A 26,796-nucleotide genomic window follows, 5' to 3' on the forward strand; every position below is an offset into this window, starting at 1 on the left:
GTTAAGAATTTTATATGATACTGATTTTCTGAAACATGTATCCATCCAGTCCAAGATTGAAGTCACATCCTTCTTCACTGCTCTGTTGCTACTAGGTCTTTTGCTCTGCTGCTGTTGCTGTCTGTGAGGGAGCTTCTGGTTTCACAATCTGGTATGTAATGAGATATTCTGGGTATGCCTGAAAGTAATCCAAGAAAACAAAAAAACATACATCGCTTTATGCAAGGGTACAGCACGCTCAGCAAGTTCACATTTTGGATTTCACTAAGCAGTGACCAGGAAGGAGAGTGCAAGCAGCAGCTCTTTGTTCGTAGAGTGCAAACAAAAAGACAGATTTCAAACCTAGCCAGCACTAAGTGGGAACTGCTTGATGTAGTTAATACCTTCATTAATACACTAGTAAAAAGATGTTTCTTCCATGCAGATGCTGCCAGAAATGGTGTGCACAACAGGAATTCACCATCAGAATTACTCTCCTTGTTAGCTAATCCTACAGATCGGTCAGTGCCTGTAAGTTATTAAAAAAAAATCTCAGATGACCGATGTAGTCTGACCCTAAAATGCTTACTGACTTGCCATGTGACCTGCAAATGCCTTTACTGGCAGTAAAATACTTGGCGTACTCAAAGCTCATAATCCAGTCATCTGTATCTGTCCAGCGTTTTCTGAAGACAGCCGGCAGGAGGTTTGGTCCCAGAACAAAGCTAAAGTTGCTGGAGGGCAGGGCCCTATTCAGAGGAACCTACACAACTGCATACCACTTTTGGGCCCTCCAATACAAGAAAGATGCCAACAAGCTGAGGCCAAGTTCAGCAAAGAATCAAGAAGATAGTAGGGGGAGAGAGCACGGGATAAACAAGGGAAGGGTGAGGGAGATGGGCTTGTTCAGTTCAGAAAAGGGAAGGCTTTGTGGGACCTCATAGCAATCTTCCATCATGTATGGAAGGCTACTGAGAAAACAGAGCTCTTTCCTGAGCTGCGCAGCAGCAGAATGAAGCTAATTAAAACAGGGGAGTTTCCTATTGGATACAGAGAACATATTTTTTACTCTGAGGGTAATTAAATAAAAGAGCAAACTGCTGAAAGAGGCTGTGAAACACCATTCTCTGAGGCCTTCAAGATCTGGTAGATCTTAAAGAGGCTGCCCTAGGTGACCTCCCCAAGGTCCCTTCCAACTTGAACTTATGATATAATTTTGAAGCCATCCCGAGTAGTAAGCAAACCACTTTTCTAGAGTAAGGGTCTAGTTGAGTTATCCAAATTAAAACTCAGCTCCTGAAGGTTGCTGTGCTGCTTCAGCTGCCATTTAAGGGAGATAGTGACATTCTCACTGCTTGTGAATCTACAGGTAAAAAGCCCAGAATCCTGAATATGTACAAGAGCCCCAGAAATGCACCTGTTCTTGTTAATGCAGTAATGCCAGTAAAATGCAATGGGAGAAACAGCGCCTACTGAGAGAAACTACAACTCCTAATAGACTCTAACAGTGCTGCACAGGGGGAATTAGGCAATTCTGCATGGTGTAAATGGGAGCAGCTCAGTGAATAGGAGCAGCATTTGCTGGCTTGATACAGTTCACTGTTTATTTCCACATTTAAATGAAAAAAAAAAAAAAAATCTAGTCAACCAGGTTATCACAGCACATTTGGTATGGAAACTAGTCACATCCCCTTTCCAGCTCCAAGCTCTGCCCTTCCATAAACCCAGTCCTTGCTAACCTACATACCTGTTCTCCTCTGTAGATAACATATTCAGCGTAGGCAAGTCCATTCACGCTTGGCCTGCCGATAACAGAATGGTGCCCTGGAGGCGCATGAGCCATTTTCATTGTGCTGAACTGAAGAAAGGATTTTCCAAGGGTAACTCTACAGAAGAGCATTTGTCTAAAAGGAAAAAAGAAAACATAATTTTAAAATATCTCACTAGGAGTTGTATGCTTCCAGAATGATTTCAGACTTTTGATTTTATTTTGTTACAACTAACTTCTCAAGTCTTTATGGAGAAATGCTTTTAGAAACCAGTTCTAAGGCTGTATAAAACCTGTCACCAAAAAAACCAAACCCACCTTTCTTGACATGCAGGAAGGAAAACACACACTTAGTGTAGCCCTCACATGGAGGCCTGTTCTAGTTCATTTTATATAATGCTGTTGAAAGAAGCTGAAACTCTCTCTGTGTTCCTACCAGCGGGGGTATGGAGAGGTATCAAAGTGTGAAAAGCACATTGATCTACTCCAGTACAAAACAAAGTTGTGATTAAGTCCTGTTCACTACCTCCAAAATTATCTGAACCATAGTACAACGCTGTACTGCTGACCACCACTTTGCACTGCACTTTTGTTCTGAGAGTGCCTGGAGTTTAATTGCTATTTTCCCCTGACTCCTCATTTTCAAACTTGCTGTTTCAAGCTTCTTTCCTGAGCCACAATTCACTTTGATTTATACTCACTCTATGCTTAGATGTAATTTTTGACCTTTCTGTGGGACTCGCTGCATTTGTATGCTTTTTTGTTCAGCCTTGACAAATGGAAAACTGCATTTTTCCTGCCATGACCAAGCTCAGGCGGCTATTCTGTCCCTGCAATTCATCCTGTGCCAGGATCATAAAAACCAGGACCGCCAGAATCACGTATAGGCAACTCTGCTGGATTCATACCTGTGGCAGATATAACAGGACCTGTCTTTGTGTGTGGGACAGCCCGTTCCTCCCCCTATCCCATACACATATTGGTTGCTTTTTGAGGAGTTCTCGGCAAAGTAAATTCCAGCTCCAAACATTCCTCCAATGTATGCATGCCTTTCATCAAATCCTTTGTGAATGATAGCATTAATAAAAGGAGACCCTAGAACAGAATGACATGAAACGATGTGTTATCATACATACTTGTTAAGCTCTAAAGTAATACAGGACTCTATGTCAAGAGGAGCTTGTCTGCCTCAAATAGACCATTAAATACCAGAAAGTGTGCTCAGTCAGCTGGAAGGGGGCGATACCCAGCAGGATGCAGTGATGTGTGGGATTTATCGTTATATACCAAGATCCCACGTGTGACTCATATTTCTTACTCATTTCACAGATCTCATTAAATGGCTTTCCCCCCACTCACATTTCAGTGCAATTTATCTTGTCAATGCACACCTTCTCCAGCAGTCAGTACTGGTTAAGATGGGGCAAGGTGTCAAGACAATCATACCCAAAACCAATTTCCTACGCAGAATCATAGAGGGATCTAGGGCAGAAGGACCCTCAGGGAACTGTCACTTGTAGGCACTTCTGGATGATTCTAGAGAACATCTTGCTGAAACTTGCAGTCAGTTTTGATTCCTTTCCCTGATGGTTGCCTGAAGCACCAGGGTAAAACGCTTTTACTGTGTGTTGCTCCCCTCTTTTAGAAGATACCCTATCTTTCTCACAGCAGCTTTACTGGAAATGACTAAGATACGGCTTAGCAAAACCCTTTTTATTTTTTTTTCAAAGTTTTTTTTTTTTTTTTTTAATCTAGTGTAGTTTTGGGGATTGCAGTAACCACACAGACTAATTCCACCCCCTCCTCCCCCCACCCCTGCATTTCTAGAGTAGAAATACAATTACTGTACAGGATGGTGACACAGCAACATTAACATTGCCTGTGGGTCCTTGTAAGCTTTTTTTTTTCTTTGCTAAATACCAGAACATACAAATAGAGATCACTTCCTTACCATGAAACAACATGCGTTCATTGTGATGATTATGATTCTCCTCCGAGACCTCCTTCTGTCTGTGACAGAATCTCTCCCGTAACTTCTTGTTCACGACCTTTTGAATCTGCAGTGGTACAACACATCCAACCATAATTGAATTGGAATTGAAATGGAATATAGTTTCACAGAGTTTGCATAAATTTGACAGGGAAACTGAGAGTAGGACACAGGAAGGGCATAAAGAAACCCCATGGCTGTTCTTCATGCAAGGCGAAGTCTTTCAAACAAGTAGGTAGCACACGTTTACAGATGGTTAAGACTACTGTGAATTTCATAGCAGCCTAAGTTCTCAGGTTTAAGGAAGACTTTCAGGCTTCTTCCCTCAGAGCTTGTAATACCACCAAGAACTACAAACTGTCTGAAACTTCCACCTCTGCTTTGAGCTCTGTTGAACAATCTGGGCTAGCTTTTTGAAGCTTGCTCTCTGGTTTAGGTTGAATTTTTAAGAAAAGAAAATATTTCTGAGGAAAGAAATTAGAAGATGTGCTGTTTAATTTATCTTGATATATTGGTCCAGCCACATGCTCTAATACCACTGTCGTTTCTGGAAAGGACTTCACCTTCAGTTGGGAGTAGGATAGATGCAGAGTTTACTTCAGGATGTATGATCTTGGCACAGGCTCACAGGCTTGGCACAGGCTCACTTTTCAAACAGAGAGGCAGCAGGGGTTTGCTGGAGCTCAGGAACCAAGTTCTATTCTGATTTCCTCTATTACCTCCTCCCCCCGAAAAAGGAACCAGAAAGTGTACAACACTCCATTTCCTGATAAGCCAGGGCTTGTAAAAGGTATTTTTCTAGTTGGCGGAGGCAAAGAAGGAGGTGTCAAGATCCAAAGTAGCATAGGGAGATAGAAACTTTTATTAAAAAGTCATGTTCATCCTTTCCCTTCTCCAAAAATATCCTTTAAAAAGGCAAGAAAAGACTACACTGAGGAAAAAAAAAACATCTGTGCTGCAAAGTCAAATACAGAAGTTATAGACCTCTGAAATTAAATCAGGTTGTGAAACATAAGTCAGGCTCTTCACCACCTCGGGCTTCACTATCAGTTCTTCAGACTCCTTTAAGTGCACAAGTGGACACTTCTCCCTCATTCCATCTGCAGAGCACATGATCAGTCTAATTTTAGCATTTAGCACTTGCTTTAACTCTACTCCTGAATATTATTTAAACAAAAAATTTTAAATATAAAAGGGTGATCCATTAAACCAATTCTGCCTGCTTGCGTAAGTACCAACTTATTTTACCACACAGAATTAAGAGGTTTTGAAACTCACCCTGATGACATTGTACCTGTTGAAGATGCCTCCAGCATTTCCACCATCCCGATGCTCCCGGATTGTACTTTGCATCTACATAAATGAACACAACAATGTTCAGCACACAAAGCTTGCTAGCAAGGCAAAGTATTCATGCAATATCTTAGTATATCACTGGCAACAACAGACAATCTTGATTGAAAGCTAATTAAAAGGTGTAAAAAAAAAAAATTTCTTTATTTTAAACTGAGGTACACCCTTATTTCTCAGGCACCCAACATGCTATGCTGTTCCACAATAGAGAAGTTGGATGATGCAATTATCCAATCTTGTAATAAAAATCTACATAAGAAAAAGAACTGTGGCATATCAAAATTATACACAACTAGAAAACACACTTTAGATTAGGAAAAAAAAAAATCTTTGAAAATGAATATACAAAAAGATCATTTTGAAGTAATAACAAATGTGCTTCTAATGAGTACAGTTTGTATTTCCTAGTGATAGGAAAATGCTTGCACTGCAAATTTTCCTATGTTAGCAGCCCCTGAGAATTTAAACAGCTTCATTGTGTCTTTTCCAGAGGTATTTATAGCAACAGCAACAACATTTAGTATTAGCTCAAATAAATATCAAAATTTACTATGGCAGACAAGTGACCCTTTCTGCCAGAAAATTTTATAAAAAAGATCTGCAAAAACTCCAGTTTACAGGGTTACTAATAAAAAATATTCCAGACTAAGCTGGCAGTAATCCTGAATATCTAGGCTTCTAAAAAGACTCCAAATGTGTCTGTGCTACAGTGTAGGAGCACTATACAAATAGCAAGTGCACAGTAAAATGGACTTTCTTCCAAACACAACTCTTCAGAAAGTCTCTTTTCTGTTATGATTTTTCTTTCAAAATGGTATCTGCTTGTAGTTTACTTAAATAAAAGAGCATGTGTGTGTGGGAGGCAAAATTGCAGTCAATTCTCAATTATCCAAGAGCTGTTTATCTGGGTTACAGATTAACTAAGCCACTGAGACAACAGAAAACAAGCTGGTTCACATGCAGACACAGCCTGAGCACAGAGAATGCCTACAGATTTGCAAGGCCTCGATGCCGTGGTCTTCATTCATAGCCTTTGATTTTTGCAGGTCCACCTGTCTATGGAAAGCTGTGGAAACCCTTGCTATGAGATGACATCCAAAACACGACAACAACAAAGCAAAATTGGGATAACACTAAGTGAGCAAACAGACCACTTATTAAAAAAATTGGTAGGACACAGCAAAATAATTTCCATCATAAAGACAAATGGGGAGCCCTATGCTTCATGTCAGATCTATGCAATTCATACACCAAAGCATACTTTATCACTTTCAACATGCATGGCACGCTTTAGCTCTGACGGGCTATAAGTGAAAAGAGAAATACACTGCCAGCGGAGCATTAAGAAAGGCATTGCAATACCTCCTCTTCTACAGACTGATATTCCTTATCATCAGGAGCGAGGTCAAGGAGAATGGTCCCCTGACTCACACAGTGGAAAGTCAAATAAGGATTGGTGCCTGCAAAGAGAAGAAATTAAAGGAGTAAAAAATCAACAGGAGAAAACACCACCAGCTCTATTCGTATCCAGCATAATCATTATTCTTCTTAAATAACCCCAGTACAGCAGGAAATGCAAAATAAACACAAGGCAGAAGCACAACCTTGACGAGATAAAGCGCTTTCCTTCGCAGCAGTGGCTTTAAAAGAGAGAAGGAAAATGCACGTGGAACATAATTGCATTTTATTGTTTCCACTTTCAAGAGAAGCATCTGATAAGTGTGGGGCAACAAAACACTCCATGAGGTCTACCCTTCAGGATATAACTGGGCTGTGGGTAGGTACGTAGGGCAAATCAATCCAAAAGCTCCTGCCTGGGTGAAACAGGGTCCCTGGAAATGGGCACAGCCTCCACAGCTGCCTCAGGGGTGTCCACTCTCTGCAAAGGCAAGTCATCACTCGGTCCTGTATTTTCTCAATATATTCTTTACCTGTCAAAACCCATCCAGCCACTGGGTCTGCCAGCAAGTACGTTTTCCTGACATCCAGATTCTTTCAAGTCCTGGTGACAATGCCTACCTTTACAGAAGGTGACTTCTGGGAACCTGTTGTATGCTACACTTAGACTAACCAGTAAAAGTGTGATATTTACCTTGCTGTCCTCCTAGAAGTCTCTCCACACCTTTTATTAATTTGTGGCGGTGTCCATACGCATTGATCCCAATTTCTTTAAGCTCCTCGTGCCCCATGTCTGCCAACACATCCAGGGTTATCTGGAAAGGTGAAAGGCCACAAAAATCACTTGCCAAACCTGGCCCGATTCCCAAGGCTGAAGACCCCTCAGTTCAGAAAATGGAATGGTGCAACCAAGAGCGTATATATATTTTATGTTTTGCTGCACTTCTAATTGCTGCCACCTTCTGGCAAGCCTCTCCCTATCACAGGACCATACCCAGCTGCTACAGCCTGAAGCTGTGCAAAACTTTTACTTCTCTTACAGCAATTAACAAGAGCTGGTTCTCACAGGAGGTTTTCAAAAACATTTTTACTTATGTAGAAGGAGGATGCATGGAAATGCTGTGAAAAGTCTGGGAATATTTTTGAAGCATTCAAAATTTCACATTGTCGTGCAATTCGTTATTTTCACTACACAAACAGAAATGAATATTTCACTACAAATTGAGTATCATTAATTCAAAAAAAAGCAATTCAAGCAAGGAATTAATAGCTGTACTGAACATCTGTCCAACTGAGCAGAAAACAACCCTGCTAGGATTGCCGTGGAAAAGCCACTGAAGAAATTTATCACGTGCAGTGGAACATTAAGAAAAAAACTGAAGAAACGCAGATAGTAGAACGCATCAGGAGGAGGCTAGAGCCAAGGTGAAAAAGTGTACATGAAGGAACTGCAGTGCTTGGAAAAAGCAGCTTAAAACAATAAGCTTAAGGAAGATGAGCTTACAAGAGAGAAACTTACAAGAGGAGCTAAACAGTTTCAAAATGATGAATGAATATAGTGAATCCGATTTGCATTATTAAATCTTATTAGCAGGGAAGATATTAAAAACAGGTTAGGAGTTAAAGAAGCAAAAGTAGAACAAAACCAAAAAGAAAAAGAAATGTGAGTAGAATATAGGTTGGTTTGAGGTTGGTTTGCTTCTTAATAGAAGTAGTTCCAAGTTAAAGAAAAGAGCTTGTACTTCATATATAAGAAGGGAAAAAAGATTATATGGCATTTTAACTTTAGGGAGAGACTTCCTGTAACGTTTCATGGAAACAGTTGGAACTTTTTCTGTAAGCAACACATCACATTTCAAACGTTTGTTTCCTGACCCCTCATAAAAGATTAGTAGCAGATGCCTGGGGAAAAAATAACCATCAAATCCAGTCTCCTGCACTTGTACTTTCCACTTTCACTGCTGTGTCGATCTTGCTCATACAAACAAATAATCTATTTAACTGTAACACGTTAAATTTAAGAAACGGTACACAAAAAGAGTCTACAAATACATCAGAGGTACTTCTGCTCTAAAAAGTAATATAAGCTTGAGAAAGTGTTACATTAGTTGTAGTCTTTTCATATATTGTGAATTACTGATAAATCTGCAGGTTTTTTCCCCATTTCTCAATTCCATTTGAAACTCTTTAGCCCTGCAAAACCCAGTTAATGCTACAGTCCTAACCTCTTAGGAAATGTAGTTTCTGCATTCTCTAGTGTGACTTCACCCTGGTAAACTAGATTTTTATTTCAGCTTAAGTCAAACTAGATGGTTTCCTAGATCTAACCAAAGTGTCACATGCAGCACTACAGGTGGCGAAAGGCTTGTTTATAACCTTGATATCAAGATTGCTGAAGAACAGTCATGAAGACTGCAGGTGACGTTCCAACCCAACTTTGTTACAGCCATCATGTTCAAAGTTCACAAGGTCCAATGTAACTCTCAGAATAGAAGCAAAATTGGCAGTCATCATGTATGCATAAGAAAGTGAAAGACACTGGATATCTGAATCAAACAACAAATGAGACTTTCAGAGGTTTCTCAACTCTACCATGAAGTATCTGGCGACTCATTTGCAGTTTTCCTGGACATGCTTGTGAAGTTGTTTTTTTTTTGTTTGTTTTGTTCCCCTTTTTCAACTAGAGAATGAAAATGTCACTCAAGTTTATTAGATTAGTCTATCTTTTAAACATACAAACAGAGGTCAGGCTTGCCACTCACCTGTTCTGTCTCAAAGATGTCCCGAAGGTGTTCAAGACCCAGGCTTTTTAGGAACTGGGTAATGTTCATGTCAAGACCAGAAACTGTAAGAGAAGAAACAAACCATTGTATCCTATGCACCTGAATTAAAAAGAAAAAAACAACACAAAACCAAACCACAACAAACCCTTAAAAAAATATCAAGCAATACCATCGATTCTCTCAAAATCCCAAACTGTGATTCTTTTTACAATCAATTTGTCTATGTCTATAATAAACAATCCACTTCCACTGTGTGAAAGCTCAGTGCAAAGATCATCTCTGTTCTCTCCTCAGAATCATCTAATAAAAAGCAAAAATTATCTGTGGCAAATACAGGCTCATATTGCAAAGAGAGGGAAAGGATGGGAGGGTGTATTTTTGCTATGTAATCACCTAGATGCTGACATAAAGCATGCATTCCAGATACTAATCAAAGGGTTAAAGAAGCCTTAGCAAAATCCCCCAGCCATAACGATCATAATTCCTTCATCAAAATAATTCTCATTGGATTTTCTGTATAAAGTCAACAATGATCATCAGAGCACCTAATCAGATCTGCCTTCGTAGTCAGACCTAATTACTGAGAGCAAACATATACGAACAGCCAACAGGGCTCCTAGCAGAACACGTGAAAACTGACCAAGCATCAGGCACCTTAAAACGCAGATAACAGGTCAAGCTGTACAATATTTTCTGGCTAGTTAAAATGCTTTTCAGATAAAGCAAGGCCTATTGTGATACTACTGTACTTCTAGCAACGTAAACTTGTCCAGCAGCAAATGCACCTTCTCCTTCCTTCCTTTCAGTTCCTGCTGCTCCATCACCAGCATTTGATGCCCCTCCTACGGCTAGTTCTGCCAGTGGCCCAGTGAGGTTATCTATACTGCTGGCAGCAGAGAGGCAGGATGGCGTAGATGCTGGTGAGATCAGGGAGGCACTAACAACAGTAGCTTGAGGCTTAAAGCATGTAGGCAAAGCTTCTGGAGGCATCGCATCTATCAGCAAAGCTCGGATATCATCAGCCTGGAAAACAGAAAGAACGTTCAACGTGAGGTTCACAAGTCATCACAAGTTATCACAAGTCACCGATCTCTGGAAAGAATTTTTCTTTTAATTTGTTTTAATTGCTCTGTTCCCCCATCAAAAATAGAACTGCCAACTTTTGTAACAATTCATGGCTGCAAGAACATTCTGATTCACTGCTCAGCATAGGTAAATCGGCTTCTCCCCTTTTCTAAAGGTATGCAAGAAGGTACATCTAATTTCCTTTCTCGCAGAATGACTTCATAGGTGTTAAAGCCAGGAAGAGCAATGCAGCAACTTTATCTGAAATCCTTTACAACCAACGCCACCTCATAATTTCTCTGTCAGGCTCAACTTCTGGAGAAGCATTTTGCACTGGATCAAGGTTTCAATGGAATGACTACTACTGTCTTTGCTATAATCGCATCTTACAGTGTTATAACAGAAAAAAAAAGACAGGAGCTACAGGAAAAGTATGAACTTGGCTAACAACTGGATTTAGCTTTTGTTGATTAAATTAAGCAGGACCCTCATCTTCAAGAATTTCCTCCTTGCACGTTCTTGTAGAACATGGCTAAGACATCCTTATTTTCCCCCAGAGAAATCAAATAGTTTCCATATCCCTCATCACAAAGCGAGTTTTCTAGAGCTTAGATTATTCTGGAAGATATTTATTGAACTCTCCGTAAAGCAATCAATGGCCTTAAAAGATGCTCACATTATAACCAGACACAGCATCCAATTTGGTTGCATTACCTATTCCATCAAGACTGGTTAACCTGGGACATCTATATTCACGTAACCTTATTAGGTTTTTTAACCAGCTGCCACTGCCACCACTAATAAGAATTTTTCTGGATGCCAGTTTTAGAAACAGTTTGATAGCCTACTGCAAATCTTAGAATGTTGTTTTGGAGTTAGACAAAAAAGAACTGAGGTAATACGTAGGCACTGAGCATAATCATCCTCTAAATGATCCCATTTCTCTAAAGGCCCATCTGATTTTCCTCCTAGGTTCAAAGAAACAATCACCAACAGTACACAGATTCACCATCATCAGGGACATTTCAGAGAGGTTTATTTCTGGAGGAGATTGATCCCAGGAGTGAATCCTTAAGCACCTTAAACCTTAAATCACAAGCCAGATTAAGATTTCAGCCAAAGGAAAAAACCTGGACCCACAGGTAAAAAGTCACAAACGCACCCTGGAGATGCTCATCTCCCTCTACCTCAGCAAAGCAAAAGCTGAGGACCGCTGATGCTATGGAACCACAGAAAGCCATTTAATCCGCACAGCAAATCCTCCAGAGCAGCCTGCGGCTGGCACGCTAACATGAACTTACTGTTGCCAGGTCTAATGGTGTCTGACCCTCTTGATTCTTCATGGTTGGATCTGCTCCGTGAGCTAACAGCAGAGCACAGAGCTGCGTCCTTCCTTTTTGTGCAGCTTCATGCAATGGTGTGAATGCCCATTTATCTGTTGCATTTACGCATGTATTGTATTTGATCAACAGCGCTGCTATATCCACATGCTGGAAAACACAAGAATATCTTAATCAACATGACACTGGTAAAACACATTTCCTTTTTCATGTTGGAGGCAATGGTGCTTAGAGACCCCTGTAATTTCTCTTTCCTTTAACTAACTTCTCTGCCTCCTGTGTCTACATAGCAGCACACATCTTCACTTTACACTGCAGCTTCACAGTCACCTGTATCTGTGTGCTACCAGATCATCCACCCGCACGTGTATAACTGGGATCAGACACAGAATTATATTTCTGACAAATCACCCCAAGTACATAGCATGAAGTTTGCATCAGCTGCAGGAGCAGACATGATACTTGATCCAGCATAAAACCAATAGAATTAACTGTCAAAATATTTGTAGACAAATTTCAACTGGCAACACAAATTTACAGTGCTGCCACATTTGTGATACGATACTAGAAGCTCTAAAGATCAATGTATTGTACTGCTGAGCCGCCACTTAAATGTCTGTACATAGAAATCTTCATCATACTTTATTACTTTCTTGCAATTCCTTGCAAGACTTTGAACCCATCCATGGCAGCACAAATTTTTTATTTCTCCAATCATATTTTATGACAGAACTGTAATTGATAAAACATATTATGAGTGTCATAAGGGACAACTGTTTTACATGGCTTATAAAAGTAATGATCTTATAACCCCACACTTCCATCAATATCCCATCCTGGAAGCCTCCCAAGTTGAAATAAGAGAACAGGAGCTGGCAAATAAAATTTTTGGCTGCCAGTAAGATTACTTGTGCAATACAGCTAAGAAATAAAAAAGCAGGTAGTCAAAATGAGTAGGTAGGAGCATGAAACACTGAAATTGTAAGCAGAAGCTCAAAGACTTCCCAATGGATTTCATTTTTCCTCCCAATGGCAATTAAGTGACTCTCAGCAGCTCTCATAAAAGGGCTTGCTCTCTGAATAAGTGTGGTTTGAAAAGACTGTTGACCTTATTTTTCCTCTCTGCCAAACTTTTAAAGCAACTGGTGTTCCTGTGACTTTCCTGCCACCCTACCGAGGGACACACAGCAGGAAGTGCTGGGTGGGAGAGCTGAAGATACTTTGTGAGGAAAAGGTTGAGGCTGTGAAACTTGCCAGCTATGAACTTGCGAAACCAGTACTCATCTCTCTACCTTCCATCACAGAGATCTGAACAGGCTGATGACAGCTCAAAGAAGTGTGGGCTGCCACAGGAACAGTATACAGCAACTCTTCACTAAATAAGCTGATACAAAGCACCGAACACTGCATCGTTAACTTTTCCTAGCGAAAGCGAGGCAATCAGATTAGACTGGCATTATGATTTTTAGAAGTGATTATCAGCTTTAACCAATCTCTAACGTTGCCCTGTGCCAGTAAGGAATGTTTTGCCTTTCTACAAAATGTGTGTTTTGGTTTCCCATGCTGGAAAAGAAAGAACACAACCTTTGCAACAGAATATATCTCTAGATCTAAGCAATGTCCTGGGAATTTAATGCTTATGGCAGATGCTGATGAACAATATTGCTTGGTATTAGGACCCAGTATCATAAAAGAATTCTGTGTTGTGTTTCTAAACCTTCAGCAGGATTTGGAGCTTTTTGCTCTTTAAGACACTGGAATCCCAGACTGACGTAGCGAACCAGTGCAAATGATGCAGGCTGAGTTTCATTGATAACTTCTCTTTAAAAACAAGGTGAACACTGTACTTTTTATTTGATTTGTCTCAAACAAAAGCCATTGTGGTTCTATTATGATCATCTCTCCCAGCTTTTGCTCTTCTTATGCCAGGGTCCAGTAGTAACAGACAAAGCATATCATGAGACCATCAAAAAACACTTCTTCTTGACTTTCATGTCCTGTGTCTTCCCATAAGCACACTGCTGGGAGCTTCTCAAGCACTGTCTCTGTACAATTATTTGCAAGAGATTTCCTTCTCACCTCATCACAATTAACAGCTGGTTATAAGCAATCTATCATGCATCTGTGCAACTGGTATGCACACAGATGCTTCCTCCTATATGGAGGAAGGAGGGCCTGCCTCATCCAAAATGGTTTGAATCGGCCATTGCATCCCCACAGCAGTAGACAGCTTGCCCAGGAGGACAAACATACTACAAACTCAGTAGTCCTTCAACACTTTAGCTTTAGCAATTGCTCCCCACCGAAGACCAGCTATGACAGACCTCCACTTCCCTGTCATCACCTAGACACAATCCCCTGGTACTGCTCTCTTCCTTCCATCCAAGTCATAGAATCACAGAATCATAGAATTGTCTAGGTTGGAAGAGACCCTTGGGATCATCGAGTCCAACCATCTACCCTACTCTACAAAGTTCTCCCCTACACCATATTCCCCAACACCACATCTAAACATCTCTTAAATGCATCCAGGGATGGTGACTCAACTACCTCCCTGGGCAGTCTATTCCAATGCCCGACCACTCTTTCTGTGAAAAATTCTTTCCTAATGTTCAGTCTAAATCTACCCAGTTGGAGCTTGAAGCCATTCCCTCTTGTTCTGTCATTAATTACCTGTGAGAAGAGACCAGCACCAACCTCTCTACAGTGTCCTTTCAAATAGTTGTAGAGAGTGATGAGGTCTCCTCTCAGCCTCCTACTCCTCAAACTAAACAGTCCCAGCTCCTTCAACCACTCTTCATATGATTTGTTTGCTAGGCCCTTCACCAGCTTCGTTGCCCTCCTCTGCACTCGCTCCAGCACCTCGATATCTCTCTTGTATTGAGGTGCCCAAAACTGGACACAATACTCGAGGTGTGGCCTCACCAGTGCTGAGTACAGGGGCACAAGTCTTTCGGCAACAACTTGAGAGGTCTTTTGCGTTTCAACAGTCATTCCAAATTTAACGCTGTTCAATGCTGTGTATCTGCTTGCCTGCATAAAAGCTTTCCAAACCACAGCCTTTAACTGCTACAGCACACCTGAATCTCTGCCTTATTTAGATCCGTAGGACTGCAAACAGGACTCACAACAGCAACTTAGTCCAAATATTTCACACTGTCAAAACCTGAACTATGTTCACAGCAAGACAGCTGCAGAATAAAGGCCTGTGGGTATGACTCTAAGGAGTTCCTTGTTAGTCTACTCATGGCAAGAATGCCTGCACCTACCCCATAGGATGCTGCATTGTGTAGGGGAATTAATCCTCCTTTGTCCTGGGCATTAACATCAGCACCATGCTCAAGAAGGTATTCAGCTACTTCCAAATTGTTGTAACCAGCTGTAGAAAAGGCACAGGAAAAGAAATTAAGTATTAGAAAAGCTAAACTGAAGAAAAATTATTAGACAGAAAAGCTAAAGCAATTTTTCAACTGCAAAAGCTCCTCTTTTCTAGCAACTGTATCACCTCCTGAAATACAGCTGCCATAGTTAACAACTCTCTGCACGGGACAATCCTCTGTGAAACTCTTAATATACCAACCCTGGTTTTGGGGATTAACTTCTGTAGCCCTATCATATATATAAAAGCCTTCAAAACCTGGCGAGTCACCCACCTGCAAGATGTAGTGGTGTTGAATTTCTTCCCTGGGTGTCTCTGCAATTGATATTGTCTTGAGTACATAGCTTCTGCACTCGTGCCAGGCATCCCTTCTTGGCAGCATCTAGCAAGGCAGCGTCTCCTCGCAGTAAGTCCTGGATATCTGTGTCCCCTTCTTTCACCAAATCTAGAGGAGTGTTGCCATCTCGATTTTTTTTTGTTGGATCAGCGCCATGCTGCAAAGAGCAAAGTGGAATGCTACCGTCACAACCATGAGCAGAGCAGTGCACGTAAGCTTTTGTGGCACAAGATAGGAAGCAGGGGATTTTGCTGCCCAGCCATCATGAAGTAACAACTGTATATATTAGTAGGCACATGAGAATAAATCCAGGAGGCTAGGCCTAAAGCACTGGTCCGCAACACAGCTGTGCGAATCTCAAGTCCGCAGGCAAGAACGGCAGCCCCCTGCAAGAGCTGCCACTGCTCTACTTGCAAATGAAGTAGGTTCAGGAGCATATTCTGCACATAGCTATACCCTATTGTCACAGCCAGGCGCTAAAGAAAAGCCAACTGCAAACTCCTTGCTGGCCAGTCCTTCCCTCCTCCTGCAAACTGGCTGTCAGGGGTGTTTCCTCAGCACACCTTTCTGAGCGAGCGAAGCCAGGCCCCAGGACTCACTAAATGCCACCCTGCCATTGAAAGGAACTTGGTTCAGAAAGGAACTAGAAAAATACTAATTTCTACACTTTCCAATAGGTAACAGCAGTTTACAGGTCCTGGAAAGCAGCGAAGAAAACATTTTGGTGGGAAAGTAGATTTGAATGACTGCTTGAGTATATCTGTGCAGGTAAAACATGCAGATAAGGCAGTGATAAGAACACAGCACTGGAGCACAGGATGAGGAGGGAAGCATACATCTACATACAGCATATGGTGTGAGTCATGTCCACATACAATCCTGTGGGAGGACAGCTCCTTCCCTGTTCGCTCTCAGCAGCAGTGGGGAAAAAACAAAGATAGATAAGGCAGAGGCAGCTGCTGGCACTACAGTTCTCTGGCTGGCCCCTTCCGAATAATCAGAGTGGTCCAACCCCTGCCAGCAAGTCTACCCTGCCATTTCTCACTGGGGATGCTGGCAAAGCTGTGTTAGTGTGAGCCAAAGGGAATGAGCTGGGGATGGGGAGAGCAGAAGGAATTAACTGCCTTGTATTCAGAGGCAGTACAGCAATGCTCAGGGTGTAAAGGGTAAACAGCAAGGGACAGAACGGGACAGAGTATTGATTACACAGAACCAGCTCCACATCTATGGTGCTTTTGGGAAAAGAGCATTCTTTGCACAAAGCCTTTTGAACTGCAATGACTTCTCCAACACGCGACCTTAGATCCCTTAATTTAAAACTCATCAAAATTGGAACTATTCAAATACTCCTCAGAATAAATATCTAAATGAAGAGGCAGTGTCTTCTGAGACTTCTTCAGAGGCATAGAAACAAATGAAGGTGGTAATTTTAAAGAAAGGTGATGAAAAAAGGAAACCTCGCTAAAATGCCTGTATATTTTTGTTTCCTTCTTCAAGCAGAACAGGACAGAAAGAGCGCAAGTCAGGAGGAGTCAAGTTCAACATCCACAGCTCAGCAGAACTGACAGCACTGCCAGCTGGCGTAAGAGACACAGCAGGAGAAGCCCTGAGCAAACTGCAGCGTGAGCACATATACACGGACACCCAGAGCGTTTACAAAACCGTCACCTGAACAGCATACTTGGCTCTTGTGCAAGAGTGATTTCAAAAAGAAAGATTTCAGCACTTTTCTATTTCCTGTTGTACATCCATTCGGGATCCTTTGAGCACAAAAAATGGCTACATTCCCAGTGGAATGATCAGAAAACTCCAGAGACCTCCAGGTGTCTATAAAGTAGCGCTGTGCTCGAGAAATGATGAGTGCTCCTATAGCTTGAGCTAACATCTGTATTCAGGTGTTACTACCAGGGTCATCATCGCACCGACTCCACAGGCATCTCTTAGTATCTTCTGGTTTCTACTGCAGATGTGTTTCAAACTGATGTGACCCTCTCTGAATGATTTTATGGTAATCAAGTGAAATAATTAATGAGATAGGAGGGAAACAGCAGGGCTTTGCAGCAGCAAATGAAAAGAGAAGTGGATGGGGAAGGGCATCATCATTTTAAGACTATCCACATTCTGACTTACTCTTATTTTAAAAGCGGCACTTCAGAGGGACACGAAGTAGGCAAGGCTAAAACAGGAAATAGCACTGGCAAGAAATTCTACTCTAGCACCCTCTTTTATCCACGGGAGGATATGGATATGACCTTACGTTAAGAAGTCTCTCAAACTCATGTTTCTCACTGGAAACATGCTGGCATTACCTCATGCTTTTTACAGGTTCTTCCACTAATTATAATGAGTATTTATTCCACAGTATATTAACATGCATTTCCTCCAGGAGCTTGATAAATTACACATTAACATAACAGTTTTAAATTTCTCACATGCCAGACACCATTTAGGACCCACCTTCAGTTATTGCTCTGTAACACACTCTCATGGAAGTATTTACAAAGGTTTACTTAATTGCAGTAACTGTTCCACAAAGGGTTAAATAGGATAAGGTGGGTTTTTTGTATTTTTACACAAATTCAGCTGCTTTTTCCTGTTTGAGAGTCTTGTCCTATTTGGCTAATAGTATCAATACACGTACTTGAAAAAAGTAACTGTACTGGTGATTCCCTGTAAGTGAACTGATGTTACACAAGAAACCATCTGACAACTGTAAGATGAAAATACATTCAAAGACACCATAAAGAACTCACTGAATGCCATTAACTTTGCATTAATTAATTAATCTTCAGCAAAAATAAACATAAACACATTTAAAGACACATCTGAGAACTCCAGCACATACTTTTAAAAGCAGTTTGCAGATTTCATATTTTCCTTTTGCTGCTGCTTCATGTAGAGGAGTGAATTTCCACAGGTCCGCTACATTGACAGAAGCACCGTGCCTCACTAAGAGTTCAGCCACTTCGTAGTGTCCATAAGAACAGGCATTGTGCAGCGGTACTAAGCCACTAATCAAAGAGAAAGTATTAATAGCTACAGAAAATAAAATCCAATATGCAATCATACAAAGTTCCAGTAGATGAAACTTCCACCAGACATTAGTGGTATCTTTCAGTCTCTCCAATTTTCAGAGCTTTATTTCCCTGCTATTAAAACATCAATTAAAACTTCATTATCCTCCTTCAGTTCTCATCCATGAGACTTTTAAATACTCAGCAAGCACCAATGTTACTACTTCCACAAGCAATTAATGTCAATGCTGTTAGCAACAGCCAAAGACTAAATTGCAAGAATCACTGATGTTCTGACTTTGGATATTTGAGGGTAAATTTCTGAAAAGGTAAAACACTATACAATGGTTTAAAGTAGAGTTATTAGTGAGCACTGCACACCTGATAGATACAGAAAGATACTCAAACATTTCTTTCAGGAAGAGCTTGAAAATTCAGAATTGTAAATGTTTTAGCATTGGAAATTAATTATCCCCCACCCTGAACCAATATATTGGAGTGAAAGATCAAACAATCATGCTATTCTACGATTGCTTTGCAAATAATGCAAAACCCCATAAATGGTTTGTATCATTTAACTGACTATTAACTGAATAAGTAACTTAATAATAAAAGCTAAATAACAGAATTAGAAAAATGGCCAGAGAACGCTGGTATTTTACCCCATGCAATTCAAGACTAATTTTAGATCACCTGAAGTAAGGCTGCTTTTAAGCAGAACAAAGTTTCCAAAATGGGCAAAAGGGGGAAGAGAAGGATCATGTATTACAGTGCCAGATACATACTTGACCACAGCTTTGCCAGAAAGCTAAGTATGCCTTAATGGTCTAAAAATCTCCCTACAGTGATGTCTCTCTACAGTGATGTCAGGAACAATGCAGAACAAGAAAGAAAGAAAAATTTTCAAGAGAAAAACACGATGGTTACTGAAATCTGAAGCAAAATGAATAGAGGAGGGTAGGAGTCTCACACTAATAGAAAACAGCAGAGCATATCATGGAATTAAATGTACCCTTTATCTTTGGCATGCACGTCTGCCCCATGGTGCAACAGATACTCCACAACCGATACACGGTTATATCCTGCAGCAAAGTGCAGTGGCGTTGAATGACGGCCTTCCAAATCTCTACAATTCACATTCTGAGGGCTGCAAAGTTGCTGCAAAGACAAAAGAAGAAACCAAAATCTAGTACAGAACTAAACCAAACAAATAACCCCCACAAACCAAACAAAACACAGTTAAATAAACAAACAAAACAAACATAAGACACCAAAAGACAAAAAAACCAAACTATGAACCCCAAACGCCCCAACACAAAATTTAATCCATTTATTATTATGTAAAAATGTTTAGAAGTTAGGTTGCAGGAAGTTTCTTTCCACTTAGGCAAAGTGAAAAAAAAGCTGCTCTAAATTTATGGCTGAAACTACTTCTATAACAAACAAGATTTAAATGATGGAAGCAGTATGAAGACATTCCTAATGTATTAGAAAGGGTGAGCCTCTAAATCATCAAGCACCAGGTTCAAGGCCACGTCACTTTCTCCAGATATGTTACCATTTCCACCTTATGTTCTCTTCAGAAATCTAGAAATATTGAGCTTGGCAGTCAAAAGAGCTGCTGGTGCACAAAACTGCTGTTGTTTGAATGTTAACGCGTTATCACGTTGAAGTTCAAGGTGAGAATGCATGCAGAACAGTCTATCTGTAGGCTACTCTGCCCACAGACCAAGTATGAAAGACAAGATCAAATCTTCCTGTGATGCTGGGATTCCACAGCCTGACCCTTCACCTTCAGATTAAGGATGGCTTAAAATTTGAAGTCTGCTACCTGTTAACACTTTTGTTTGCTTGCCTTCTGATTGAAACCTGCACCTAAGGCTTGTTTCTACTAAACTGTCATTCTGAGGATCACAGGGTCCACTTCAAAGAATTACGGCTGCATCTGCAACATTGCATCTGCGTGCATCGAAGACACGACTGTGTGAAGGACTGGGAGAATGAACAACCAAAAATTCAAGAGAAACACCTCAGCACATCTTTACGCACTACTTTCTAGAAAAAATAATGAAGAAGTCTGCCTTCCCATTTTTTATGATTTATCATCCACTGGGCACTACTTCCACAACTCTTGTAGCAGAGGCTTCCACCGCTTTTCACAGCAATACAAAGTGGAAAATTAACATGAATTGCTCAAACCTACCTTCACAGTTTCCAAGTCTCCAGCTTTGGATGCTTCTAACAACCGATAATCCACATCAGATGTGCGCACAGGTGTACTTTCTACACAGGGAAAAAGATGTTTTAGGATTACTTAGGATCACTAAGTTAGACTAACTTGTGCTCAACATATTTTCCAAACTGGAAAAAAAAAAAAAAAGCCTGTTGTCCTTTGTAAAAATGAAGCTAGAGTTGTGGCGTTCAAGTTCATATCGCCTAAATGGCTGAATAAGGAGCCTTAGTTTCAGTGTAAACCAGTCAGATTTAGCCTCTAGAGCTGACATTGTTCTGCCAAACGGAATTTCAATGCTTTGCTAATCCTATGCAAGGTAAAACCGACCATTTCTGCATTTAAGAAATCTACACGCTCACTGGGACAGATTCAAAATTTTGCCAAAGCACCTCTCCCAACGCACCTCTCCCAACTTCAGCAAACTGCATGATGCGCCAGTGTACAGCCAGGGTTAAATGCACTTAATTCAGCAGCTGAATTACAGCCTTTGCACTCTCCACTTGTGATACGTCTTGTACTACGAAGCAGTGACGATGGGATGGCATTTCTAAGATGGCCCTGGCCACATGGTGACTGCCTGCTTTGTGATGCTCCAGTTGTGTACTGCGCTTCATCACAACAATGAGATCTGTCCCTTGTTATAAACATGGGGTGGTTAAAAACAGAATCAGAAGAATGACATAGTGATTAAAAGGAGACCTTTAGAGGGATACCTTTTTCCTCTTTAAATGACTGTAAGACAATGATGGGTTTTGGCCTCAAAACTCTTTTTTACCCCACTTCTCATTAGAAATCCGGTTGTGAGAAAGTAAGTATACACTGAGGGAAGAGGTCTTCCTCTGGAAGTGGCTGGAAAGGAGCAGTTCCTAGAGCTCTTCAGTGTTGCTCAAAAAGGAGCTGAAAAGGTAATCTTGTTCACTTCATTTTTAATAGGAACTGCTTTCTATTGTAGAAGCCACTCCTCTCAAGCTCAAGGATTTATGGAGTAAAAGTTTTGGCAGCATGTTGCCTGATCAGTGACAGAAACGACTGTTTAGTGCAAAACAAGTGGGGCAAGGTGAACTTGGGGTTGCAATCCTTTGTAAGAATGCTGTAAGAAAGGCAGAGTGTTGTTACAGGCTAAACTCATTCTAGATGGCCATGCTACTCATCAAAAATACTAAGACGACTTCTTTAAATGTAGAGAACTGGTACTATGTCCCGGGAGGAAACTGCAGAGATATTCTGAGAAGGTACTTCTTACAGATTAACACAGTCTCTGCAGAATCCAGTCAATTCCTAACTTTGCAATGTAATCTGTGACTGTATCACAGGAGTGGAAAATGGGTAAAGGGATATTTGTTTTCTTAACTAGCTATCCTTACAGAAGGACGTCAAATTATCTATTCACTTTGACATAGTATTTCCTACTGCAGCCCTATTTTCTCTTCTTGATCAGTGTTTTGTGGCCTTTTGCTACCTCCTTGACTCCATATTCACTGCAGGAAGAAGAGGAGGAAGAAGTGAGAAGCAACTCCTACAAGCTCAACTGTTAGGTGAAGAAATGCTCTCAGTTGAAGGAAAGCCTGAGAAAGCTCAGCGAAGAGGGACAGTGGCACCTTTAATACAGCCAAAGCTGCCAGTTCCTTTCCTTGAGTCTACCTCAATCCTCTGGAGCAGTTCCACTGGAAAGCAGTTGGACTCAATGATCTTAAAGGTCTTTTCCAATCTAAATGATTCTATGATTGTAAGTGATTCAAACACATGCTGCAAGAGAAGGATGGCAGCAGGGGTTCAACATAAATGCTAGTGACTCTGGGCAGAACACAGAATGCATCAAAGTGCTGCTGTTGGAACGGGTTAAGATTTCAGCTCACACCTTCTTCACCTTAAGTTCTTTGCATTCCCTTGCTCTCCCCAACAGCACCACCACCTCAGCGTCCTGAGGCAGGGAGAGAGTAGGCGAGGCTAAGTCCTATACTGGATCCAAAGCTCTACTCCTTAGCAATTCTTTCTCTCTTCTCTGGACTCCTGTCCTTGTCTTCACAAGATAGCCAAGACCCTGACTTTGGTGAAGGTAAAAAGGAAATCAATCAGAATCACAATCAAATTACTACAGGAAGGAGACACTTCAATCCCACTAGATAGAACTTGAGTGCCAAAAGGCTGGACTGAGCAAAAAACCAAAGCAAATCTTACTTTTTAAGAAAAGCAAAACTAGCAGCATTTTCTAATAAGTATTTGAAAAAATTAACGAGCTCGCTTTACGAGCTTTCTTACATTACATGGCCATACTCCTACCAGTTGCAACTAAAATCACAAGCAGCTAGAGTAAAACGTCCCGGCACGGGGCTTGGAACTAGATGATCTTTACGATCCCTTCCAACCTAATCCATTCTATGATTTTATGATAAAGTGGTAGCCACTGGTCACTATGCAATCAGAAAGCTGTTTTCATGGTTGTTATTTCACAGTTGGGAAGTAGCTCAGCAATCAATGTGAGAAAAAAAAAATCCAATACTGTACAGAAAATATTTTAAGCTGTGAACTCAAGAGTCAGGTAACATTCTCTATCAAAAAAACTCCCACATTTAAAAAATATTTCTTTAACCCATTCTTACAAAATGAACATGCAGTAATATTTGGTAAATAACTTCAGCATTCATTTACTAGCTTTGAAATACAGAGAACAAAGTGCCAACAACCCTAAACTACAAGGGTATTTTTTAGCTTTTGAATGTTTCAGTCTTGAACACCTTCAGGGATGTAAGAGAAAGGCTGCTGCCTGTCCAATGAAAACCACTACAGTGTAACATCTGAAACTAGTTTTCCCAGAAAAGGTAAATCAGTGAAAATGAATTTTTAATTCACAATCAAAAAAATGCTTTCAGAATACATGTAAGCTTACTATTTTTTTAAAAATCAAACTCCTATTCTCTTTAACAGCAGGGGATATGTTTCCTTTCTGATTCAAAGCTAACATTCTTCTCTTTTAATACACATACATACAGTCACACACTATATGTAACCAGCTACATCTCAGCAGTGGATACACTTCAAAACAGTCTTCCTTGCACTGCTGTAAAATGCCCTTTTTTTTTTTTTTGCCTGCTTTAAGGCAACATTGAACATTGTTGAAAATGCTGAAGGAAATGGGGTTTCTAGCTACAATGGGTCTCCCTACTCGCAGAAACTCACATGACATGAGTAAGAGGATGCAAACCCTCAAGTACTTTTGTGAAAAATAGTGGCACCCTCTTCCAACATCTATTCACCACTTTAATGCAAAATATGAATGATTATCTAAAGAGTATCCAGAGCACTTTCACAGTAAAATCTTCCTCTGCTGGAAAAGCAAGAGATTTGAAGTAAAAGTTCAAACGGTATAGAAATTGTCAGTATTTTTCTGCCAGTAACACTCTGCTTGTGACTTCTAAAGTATGGAGTACCTAACAGGGTGGCTGATGAGAGGAAAAAGGTTTCTCACATGTCCAGCAATATTCCAGTTGCCTTGGAACTTGTTACCAAAAAAACCCAGTCCCCACATTTGCCTTCTTAGAATCTCCCCATACAGCAGCACGCTCTAAATCCAAAAGATCTTTATCTTCTTCCCAATTTGCACAAAATCACTAAATTGAGCAGGGCTTTTTTTGTTTTGTTGTGTTTTTTTTTTTTTTCCCCTGAAAAGTATCGCACAGTACATACTACAGATATGCGCACACGATGGCAGAGGGGAGTGATGAGAAAACTACTGCCAGTCTCTTGCACTGAAAAAGAAATAAGATCCACAGCTGTAAAGGGAGAAGCTGGAGTTCAAATACACAAGCGTTTATTTTTACCCACCACTTAGAATCTGTTGCACTGCTTCATTTCCCATCTGTGCCGCTGTGAAGCCTTGTAAAGAGATGATGGAGGGATCAGAGCCATAGTTCAGCAAAAGCCGGCAGGTTTGCAAGTGACCTGCTAACGCAGCCCTGTGCAACGCTGTTTGACCAAGTGTGTCCAGTGCATTCATCTGAAAAATCAGCAGTAATATAAAATACAGTTACAATTAAAAGCCCGCATCTGTCCCTGCCCTTAATAAGAAGGGCGATAACAAGTATTTTCCAGCATTTATCTATCAATACCTCTGCATTGCAACTAAATAAAACCAAATGACAAAACAGGTAAATACTCCAACATAAAGATAATTTATCACTGATGCTTTCCTGTCTTTTAACAACGCAGGTTATTTGTTTGCATGGCTAACAGACAACACAGGATCCCCCCAAATGATACTTAAAATAATGATCAAGTTTTTAAACAAATTTAATGAAGATCAACCTTCTGCACGAAAAGCAAAATTCTCACAGAAGAGAGGTAAATAATTAACCAAACAATTAATGACCTTCCAACTTTAAGGAAATTACCATCTGTCATCCTCAGAAGGGGAATTAACTCACCATTACTCACTACCAAGAATTAAAGCAAAACAAAGACGTCAGATTAGGAATTCCGTGAAGGGGGGTGGTGGGGAGGGTGGGGAGAGGCTGGATACAAACAGTCCATTTCTTCCTCACTTTTTGTCCTTTTACAGAAATGTTAAGTATAACTGGATATAATTCTATTCAACAGAAGACTGTATAAACAGGCAAAATGGAGTATCACTTTCAAAGAGTATGATATAATGGAAACCTATCTGTCTGTCAAGATCTAACAGAGTATCTAAATAACTAGAAGCATCTCCACGGGTTCACTATCAGAGAAAGGATGAGAATAATAGAGAGCTTTAAAAAGCAGAAAAAAACCCTCATGAAAATAACCTTTCAAGAAGATACTTTGTACCTAGCAGCGATTTCATGACAAATTTAAATGCAAATGTCCAACAGCTTTTTTTTACCACTTTATGAAATACAGAACTACTCTATATTCTCTGCAAGCAACTCAGAACCTGTTATCTGTTTCCAAGCCTAAGGATTGCAGGCTGTGAACCGCATGCATAATAGACTGTTACTGTAAAAAACCCACCTTTTTACCTTCTCAAAATCTTTGTGGTAGCAGTGAACAAAGGTTTTGCTTGTTATTTCTCACCTAAAATGCAGCCTGCAAATCCTAGTACCTTTCCACTAAAAATAGTGAAAAAACGTTTTGTGTAAGATGTGTATTCTGTAACTAAATGAAATTTAATTAAGGGAGTAACTACATAGAAAATATCTATTACCAGATAGGGTAAAAAAAAAAAAAAATAAGTAAAATACCAGCAATACAACAATATCAAGCCACAGGAAAGAACAAAGAACTACCACAAAGTGGAACGTGATTCGATATTGCCTGAAATTTTTCTATATCCCTGAACAATTCTACAGACTGATAAAGCAGGAATCTCCCAGATCACAAACCTCTCTTGCAGGAAGATGTACAGGAGAACAGGTCTGCTTTCTTCTAACCGTGCTCAGCTCATGCCACCCTAATGGGATTTCCCTAAAAGTTTTGTTTTAAATAAAAACTTTCTGCTATCATAAATATTAACTAGATGCTGAACGTCCCAAATCCATCATTTTGTTCAGATGGTGATCCTCATCTGTTTCAGGACATCGGATACCTTTCACCACTGATAAGGGCACTGAGAAAAGCAGAAGTCTGGAGTTATACGGGTTTAGTGATGGTAAAGGCAGAATGAAACGAGACTTGTAGATTCTGGAAGTAGCTGATAACAGTCCATTTGCCCAAGAGAGAGTCATAACTAACATCTTCTGTAACATTGAATTCCTGTGTTAAACATGCCTGTACTGAACAAATCGTTGAAAAACAGCAGAAAGGCATTCCCAGTGCACAATTCGATACTGAGTGTGTACCTGGAAAAAATGTTAATATTCATTTGAAAAGAACACTGGCAGAGTCATCAGATCCATCATCTCACGTGTCTTTTGCAGGTCTCCTTTCACCTCCAAATAATTATCTTTGCCAACAATCGATTCTTGTGGCAGAAGAACGCCAGCCATTTGAAGCAATGCCTGCTTATTTCTGGGATAAAGAGGGCTGCAGCTGACAGAGGGAAGCCTGCACCAAATGAAGCTGTTCTTTCCCTCAGGAGCAGAATTAGGCTTTGAAAGGCAATTTCATGAGGAGTATGTTCACTTTGAGGCAGATTTGCTCTCACCAATCATGCAGCACTTGTCTAAAACTAACCCAAGAATGT

General features: G+C 40.5%; 1 protein-coding gene across 1 annotated transcript in view; it reads right to left on the reverse strand.

Annotated features, from left to right (window-relative positions):
• TNKS (tankyrase) overlaps positions 1-26,796 on the reverse strand; it is a gene marked incomplete at its 5' end in the record, with an annotated part of 141,976 nt that continues 115,180 nt past the window's right edge. Inside the window, 16 exons of the mRNA XM_082483110.1 lie at positions 1-178; positions 1,727-1,883; positions 2,656-2,842; positions 3,699-3,804; positions 5,016-5,090; positions 6,453-6,550; positions 7,183-7,303; positions 9,251-9,333; positions 10,057-10,294; positions 11,638-11,826; positions 14,946-15,055; positions 15,330-15,549; positions 18,238-18,403; positions 19,419-19,564; positions 20,610-20,689; positions 24,462-24,633. Coding sequence (XP_082339236.1) covers positions 92-178; positions 1,727-1,883; positions 2,656-2,842; positions 3,699-3,804; positions 5,016-5,090; positions 6,453-6,550; positions 7,183-7,303; positions 9,251-9,333; positions 10,057-10,294; positions 11,638-11,826; positions 14,946-15,055; positions 15,330-15,549; positions 18,238-18,403; positions 19,419-19,564; positions 20,610-20,689; positions 24,462-24,633 — 2,235 coding nt within the window. The 3' untranslated portion in view covers positions 1-91. The remainder of the gene's footprint in view (positions 179-1,726; positions 1,884-2,655; positions 2,843-3,698; positions 3,805-5,015; positions 5,091-6,452; positions 6,551-7,182; positions 7,304-9,250; positions 9,334-10,056; positions 10,295-11,637; positions 11,827-14,945; positions 15,056-15,329; positions 15,550-18,237; positions 18,404-19,418; positions 19,565-20,609; positions 20,690-24,461; positions 24,634-26,796) is intronic.

This window comes from Vanellus vanellus (assembly GCF_965231255.1).
Source record: "Vanellus vanellus genome assembly, chromosome: 4".
NCBI lineage: Eukaryota > Metazoa > Chordata > Aves > Charadriiformes > Charadriidae > Vanellus > Vanellus vanellus.